The sequence below is a fragment of the Xenia sp. Carnegie-2017 genome, unplaced genomic scaffold (assembly GCF_021976095.1).
Source record: "Xenia sp. Carnegie-2017 unplaced genomic scaffold, XeniaSp_v1 HiC_scaffold_3, whole genome shotgun sequence".
NCBI classification, from domain to species: Eukaryota; Metazoa; Cnidaria; class Anthozoa; order Malacalcyonacea; family Xeniidae; genus Xenia; species Xenia sp. Carnegie-2017.
This window is the reverse complement of record NW_025813493.1, coordinates 850,162-857,907: the sequence shown is the minus strand read 5'-3', so window position 1 is coordinate 857,907 and position 7,746 is coordinate 850,162. Positions and strand designations below refer to the sequence as shown.

The following is a 7,746-nucleotide window of genomic DNA, read 5'->3' as shown; positions in this document are numbered from 1 at the left end:
CTGGTTGTGTTTAGGCAGTTTAGCGTTACTTGGTCATACTCAGAAACTTTACAATTTGCTTGCTGCCACCATGGTCAATATGCGCGTAATGTGACGTATCTTATAATGTCATGCAAAATAAGTCAAGTGCTCTTTTTGTGCAACATAAATGTTGAGATTACTAACCACATGTGCTGATGTGTCATGTGCAGTCATTTTATTAAATATTCAGCACATTAAAATAGCGCTGCTGCTAATTCCTTTAAATTGCATTTTATGTAATTTACTAGTTTTGATGGACGTTCAAAATTACATTACACTCTTTCCTAGCCTTCTTATATCGTTTTTAGTAATATTTCTCATCTCCAAACTTTTATAAAGCTACTGCAGCGTTTACTGTATGGACATAATTCATATGTTTCGACATTCCTGAACTGTGCAGTAGTGAAAATAAAATATTGTCACTTTATGAGCAGTTGATAAAACTACTAACATTACATAGTTCAGGGTTACTGAATAAATTGAAGTTGCTATTTGTGATGAGCGTTTACACTCACTCCCAGGGTCGCTATGACGTCAGGTCAAAACGCTTTATTTATTAGGAATTTCATCCTAAATATTTCTCAATTAATGGTTTGTTTCAGTTCATTTGGTCTAACGCTGCATGTATCTGCCGGCTCCTTAGTCATGACATCTGTTACATCGAATATTATGGAATTTTGTTCTTCATTTAATTCCCAAGGACTTTGACTGCTATACTGCTTTAAAACGATTTCTATAAGATTTGAATGATGATACAAAATACTCTCGCTCGCAGTGTGACGTTATTAAGTTCACAATATTTATATAACAATTTGCATTGGTGACTATATTTCTTAAAAGCTAATTTTTAACTAAATTAAACACCATAAGTACCATAGTTTTGTCGAAGTTGGTATATAATAAATATACAAGCCCACTCATTCCGTTGCTCAGAGGAAATACAAATATTTATCATATTTGTCATTAAAAGTCATTGTGTTTGACGAACGAACCATCACTTTCAAACAAGCGCTTTACATAACTCGTATTAATTATAAAAAATTGCTTGCCCAAACGTCATTACATACATCGAAGGTGAAGAATTTATCATCAAACGAATACGCTAACGTTGAATTTACTTTATTGTGGAATACAAACAAAACAGATAGTCAAGGTTTGTAAAATTGACGTTATTTATATCATTGTAACCATTGATTATAATGTTCTGTCACTTAAAAATTTAATCGAAGCACTTACACGATGAAAGCCAATATGGAAATTTATAAACTTGAACTAGATTGTAATTGTCATTTAAGTTATTAAATGGCATAGAATTTCGCAAACAAATCACATCGAAATACTTGAGTTTTATCTCAAACCTATTCTTGTTTATCTATCGTGAGAAAAGCCCTCAAACGAATTTCGTGTCTACATACAGCATCGGAATTTTTGTTTTGCGAAACGGGTTTGCTTGAATTGATCTTTGTAAAACTAATACCTAATAGCATAGGAATGATCTTGTTTTTACCTTTTGGAAACAATAACGACGTTATTACATACATAGACTATTAGGTGAATTGGGGAAATTTGATGAATGGCATGAATTTCATGATATATTTACTGAGATAATCATCATTGTTGCTAAAGAATTCAACTTGGGAATTTTTTTATAGAATGTATATTTATGTTCACATAAATCTTTGCCTAGTTTAAACGGTTATATATCTATATGAAGTCGAGCGATTATACTTATGAAAAGAAATAAAGTAAAAGCAAATCTTATGAAAACATGATTTCATTTATCAAGTTATTATTTCCTGCTGCCTGCGTGTTAGTTTCACTTTAAGCTATACACAGTTTGCGCGAAAATGTTAATAGAGCAAACTCCGACCAATTCCCAGATAAAAGAAGCAGAATAAGAAATATTGAGCAAGGAATGTAAAACATACAATTTGTTAGCTAAGTAATGAAATTCATATTTACAAGACTGTTTTGTTTTATCAAAACTTTAAAAACAAAAAACAGAGGTTTTTCTGTTGAGTTTGTAGCACACAGAACTCTCTTCGTACACATTTAAACTTTCATAAGTATTAGATAAGGCTACGTTTCTGTCAATACGAAAAACAATTGCGCAGTTTCTTTTTAATTATAGCGGTTCACCAAACAATGTTAAAAGTGCCTTTAATGCCCAAAAATCACCATTGAGCTTAAGATTTAAGCCAAAAGTGTTCTTTTTTCTAACTCAATTCGATTTTATATTATATAGCTAAAACAGAAACATAATAGCAAATTTATTACGCCACAATTGTAGTTTTGAATTATGCAAATATTTAGAATTACTTGAGAATTTCAAAAATTACTTAAATCAGATAATTCTTGATATATATTCCAATCGTTGAACCTGGTTAAATTTATATCCCTTTTTGTTTGGATTTGATTAAAATGATTGAGTGACCAAAATTTCAACAAAGCTTCTTGACGTGTCCTTTTAAAAGTTAATGCCTATGCGCAGGAAATTTGTTATTTTTAATTCTTCTCTAAATTTAAACAATCTCTTTCTCGACATGCATTTTTCTCGAACTTTTGACATGCCATCTTGTTCAAAGTCTTATTATACAAGCTGTTTAAAATCACAACATTTATCTTACATAAAGTCTCGACACTCATCATGCTCAACATCTCTACATTTATCATGCTAAAAGTCTCGACATAAATGCCGATCGCGGTATTTAACCCCATCATCAAACACGTCAGCATTGCGCAATCTCCCCAGATTTGTATTAGTTATAATGTCTGTTGGAAGGAAACAATGCATCATATTTTGTATTTTGTTATTTTTCTACGTATCTCTAATTACAATGGCTTAACAAAAATAGAGCACTTATCAATCTCATCCATGTATTTACGACACATTTTGCAGTTCATCCTCTCAATCGATTAGAACTTTCCTGCGCGTTTCTATGATTAGATGACAAGGCATTTTGCTACATGCCTATTTCCCATATCATTGATAGATAGTACAATCCGATGTCATTGATAGATAGTTCACTTCCATATCATTGGTAGATAGTACGCTCTCATATCATTGGTAGATATTACACTCCCATATCATTGGTAGATAGTACAATCCGATGTCATTGATAGATAGTTCACTTCCATATCATTGGTAGATAGTACGCTCTCATATCATTGGTAGATATTACACTCCCATATCATTGGTAGATAGTACACTCCGATGTCATTGGTAGATAGTACGCTCCCGTGTTATTGGTAGATAGTACACTCCGATGTCATTTGTAGATAGTACGCTCCGATGTCATTGGTAAATAGTACACTCTCATATCATTGGTAGATAGTACGCTCTCATATCATTGGTAGATAGTACGCTCCGATGTCATTGGTAGATAGTACACTCTCATATCATTGGTAGATAGTACACTCTCATATCATTGGTAGATAGTACGCTCCGATGTCATTGGTAGAAAGTACACTCCCGTATCAATGGTAGACAGTAGACTCCCATATCATTGATAGATAGTATCCGTTCCTTTATCATAGAGATTAAACCTTTTTGCAGGATGGTACTCTAGCGAGCACACGCTTGAGGTTGCACCTTTAACATTTAAGTTCACGCTCTAGGTAGTAGCCCTTCAAACAGAGGGATGGCAACGGCTACTTTGGTTTTCACTTGTTTTCTTCGTCTTTTTCATTGAAGCTCTTTTGAAATGTTCTCACCTATCTCTCCTCTTCTATCCATTAAAGTGTTTCACAAAAACGCTTCTTGTTATTGTTATTCGGCTATGAAACTGATTAATGACTGTCCAGACCAATTTTGTAGCCTTTTTTTTTTTACGATACACTCATCGCAATGATTTTATTTTGGTACTTTTCAAATTTTCATATAAAATCTCGAGGAGTCTAATTTCCAAAGCAATTTACGACACATCATTTGAGATCCACACTTATCTACTTTCATTGAGATTGTATAAGAAGATAAACAAAGTGTTTAAAAACGTCTTTATCGTGCTTAGAAAAATTCGGGTGATGGCCTACTTTCACTAGTAGTTTGTTTTAAAAGTTTTCCTAGTTACCACTTTGCTTTTTAGAAGATATTGTTCATTTTGGTCATAAAATTTGACTTGTGACTCATACACTAAATTCTTCATACTTTTCCTTGGTTTTTGCAGTTAAATTTTAGCTTGCATTAAGCAGACGAAACCTTCATTTTCTGTTTAAAGTTCTCTTAAATAATTTCATAATTTTCACTGATTTATTTACGTTCGGAATGCCAATGTTTTTTAGAAGCAGGCTCAAGCTTAACAGTCTTGCGCACTTGGCTTGAACAGTTCGCCATTTGTAACATAATTTACAATTATTCTTATTTAAATAATGGAACTTTCTTTCTTGCTTTTCATCTTTCTTCTTGTGCTTTTGAAAAAATAATTACTGTAACTACATGAAAATTAGCAGCCTCTAAATACCTGATATTAAAGGCAGTTGTAATTAAATCGATTGTGTGGAAGGGAGTATACGATTGCTGCGGTATAATATGTGTATCAATACGATTTTGAATAATTATTATGTAACAAAATGCTAAATGCTATTCAGATGCAACATTACATCTATTACCATATTTTAATTGCAGATGCAAGGATTTTTTGTGTACTGTATATTTGCAGTATCTCTTGTGTCAGTAACTGGAAGCAGTAAGTAAATTTGTATTTATTTTTTTTGAAATGATACCAACTTACCTTCGAACGTTCATAAATGTAATTGACGTAATGTAAGGGGAACATTTCACGAAATTTAAATCATTTAACTGTCATCATGCTGACTGCTAAATTATTCAATAGTCAATTATATAAGCCTTCATACGAAGGTGTGGCAGGTAGTAGTCTTAATAGCGTGTATAAAGTAAAAATTGTTTAATATTGGTCGGTGAAAAAGCTCAAAGCGAGTAAAATGAGAGTAAGGGTTGGTGAAATGTACGCATCTACACTCTCTTTTTTTTTATTCTACATTTTTCATACTTTATTTAAGCTGTATGCGATGAGAACGCTGAAACCTACATAATTGGTGGCGAAACAGAATGTTTCTGTAAAGATGGCTACTATGGTAACGGAACAACGTGTACAGGTATGATAAAAAGTACAAAGTAAAATGACGAAGAAAAAATTACTTAGATGAATAGAAGATATTTGTAATAAAAAATTATTTTTTCCTTATTTACTTTGTTTACCTATCGCTTATATTCCTTTTTCTGGAATTAATATTTTGCAATTAATTTTGTTCTTGAACTGTTTAATCAAGGAAAATTTTCTTCTACGTTTGAAGCAACACAATAAAATGAAATGCTGTCATTTCAGATATTAATGAATGCTTGAATAGCTGCGCATGCTCAGACGGATTGACTTGTATTAACACACCGGGATCATTTGAGTGTAAAAGTCCAGGTAAAATATGACATTTAATTTTTCACCTGGGACTGCTTCACGAGTCCTGGATAGCGTTATCCAGAAACAATATTTTATTTCAGTCAATGCTCAGCTCAAACCTTACATTTTCCTTTCTAAGAGGTTTTTAACCGTGTAAGAAGTTTTTTATAAAATGGGGAACACTATTCATGCTACTAGTAACCGACCCCTCCTAAATTCACAAAAAGTTTAGCTGTTTAAGCAAAATATTTATTTGGGATGTTTTAAATTATTTCTAAATACTTGTTCATCTATTCTCTTTCTGGATCATTTGTGAGAAAGCAAATGGACTTATTCCATCATCTGTTGTATTTCACAAAAAAACTCCCATTTTCTTCAAAAGACATGTAGCTACGTAACTGCTTTCCAATGAGAATAATTATAGCTGGAGTTTTTTTTAACACGTTTTGCAAAACCCAGAACAACGCCGTCTAAATTTTTAATTATTTCAAAATTTCTTAGTACTATACCTGTTGCCTCAAAGTCAATAGAATAAAGATGTCGCTACATTTACCATTATGTGGTAATAAAAGAGCAAAACACCACTTTTTTAGTAGCAAAGAACTTTTTTATAGCTCCTGTTAATCCATGTGATGAAAACGCAGAGTCCCATATTATAAATGGTACGGTTGAATGCTTCTGCAAAGATGGATATTTTGGTGATGGAGAAAACTGCTCTGGTAAACATTGAAACTTCATTAAAAAACATAAATTAGAACATTTTTTAGCTCAACGATTTACAAAAACAACAAAACGAAAATTGCTTTATTTAATAGACATCGACGAGTGTCTGAACAGCTGTGCATGTCCTGTTGGTCAACAATGCCGTAACAAACCTGGATACCACGAATGCATAAGACCAGGTAAGTGACGCACACTTATCAAATTTGATTTCGAACATTGCAATAAACATTGATCATCATGTAATACATGTTATTTTTTATGGTAAAGCTCCAGTTAACCCATGTGATAAAAATGCAGAATCTCATACCATTAATGGTACCATTGAATGTTTTTGTAAAGATGGCTATTTTGGAGATGGAGAAAACTGCACTGGTAGATTTTAAACTTCATTAAAAAACAAAAATTAGAACATGTTTTAGCTCAACGATTTACAAAAACAACAAAACGAAAATTGCTTTATTTAATAGACATCGACGAGTGTCTGAACAGCTGTGCATGTCCTGTTGGTCAACAATGCCGCAACAAACCTGGATACTATGAATGCGTAAGACCAGGTAATTGACACACAGTAATTACATTTGGCCTCTGACATTATAATAAACTTTGACTATCATGTAATATATATTATTTTTTATCGTAAAGCTCCAGTTAATCCATGTGATAAAAATGCAGAATCTCATACTGTTAATGGTACCATTGAATGTTTTTGTAAAGATGGCTATTTTGGAGATGGAGAAAACTGCACTGGTAGATTTTAAACTATAACAAATGCATAAATTACAAAATTTTTTAGTTGAATGGTTTGAAACAACATGAAACTTGCTATATTACTTAGATATTAACGAATGCTTGAACAGCTGTGCATGTCCTGTTGGTCAACAATGCCGTAACAAACCTGGATACTTTGAATGCGTGAGACCAGGTAAGTAACTCACACTTATCAAATTTGATTTTGAACATTGCAATAAACATTGATCATCATGTAATACATGTTATTTTTTATGGTAAAGCTCCAGTTAATCCATGTGATAAAAATGCAGAATCTCATACCATTAATGGTACCATTGAATGTTTTTGTAAAGATGGCTATTTTGGCGATGGAGAAAACTGCTCTGGTAAATTATAAAACTATAACAAATGCATAAATTACAAAATTTTTTAGTTGAATGGTTTGAAACAACATGAAACTTGCTATATTACTTAGATATTAACGAATGCTTGAACAGCTGTGCATGTCCTGTTGGTCAACAATGCCGTAACAAACCTGGATACTTTGAATGCGTGAGACCAGGTAACTAACTCACACTTATCAAATTTGATTTCGAACATTGCAATAAACATTGATCATCATGTAATACATGTTATTTTTTATGGTAAAGCTCCAGTTAATCCATGTGATAAAAATGCAGAATCTCATACCATTAATGGTACCATTGAATGTTTTTGTAAAGATGGCTATTTTGGAGATGGAGGAAACTGCTCTGGTAAATTATAAAACTATAACAAATACATAACTTACAATATTTTTTAGTTTATTAGTTTGAGACAACGCATAATTTGCCATATTTCATAGATATCGATGAGTGCT

General features: G+C 32.3%; 1 protein-coding gene across 1 annotated transcript; it reads left to right on the top strand.

The window, feature by feature from the left end:
* The first annotated feature begins 1,028 nt into the window (after positions 1-1,028).
* LOC124455071 (adhesion G protein-coupled receptor L4-like) lies at positions 1,029-6,419 on the top strand. The gene is made up of 6 exons (XM_047005825.1): positions 1,029-1,174; positions 4,646-4,706; positions 5,041-5,136; positions 5,367-5,453; positions 6,050-6,154; positions 6,251-6,419. Exons 2-6 carry the CDS (start codon positions 4,646-4,648, stop codon positions 6,343-6,345), a joined length of 444 nt encoding a protein of 147 aa, XP_046861781.1. The 5' UTR covers positions 1,029-1,174; the 3' UTR covers positions 6,346-6,419.
* The last annotated feature ends 1,327 nt before the right edge of the window (positions 6,420-7,746 follow it).

Coding starts and splice junctions, on each gene's coding strand:
- LOC124455071 (XM_047005825.1), top strand. CDS start 4,646: ATGCAAGGATTTTTTGTGTACTGTATATTTGCAGTATCTCTTGTGTCA. Junction 5,137..5,366: donor TAACGGAACAACGTGTACAG/GTATGATAAAAA, acceptor CTGTCATTTCAG/ATATTAATGAATGCTTGAAT. Junction 5,454..6,049: donor ATTTGAGTGTAAAAGTCCAG/GTAAAATATGAC, acceptor ACTTTTTTATAG/CTCCTGTTAATCCATGTGAT.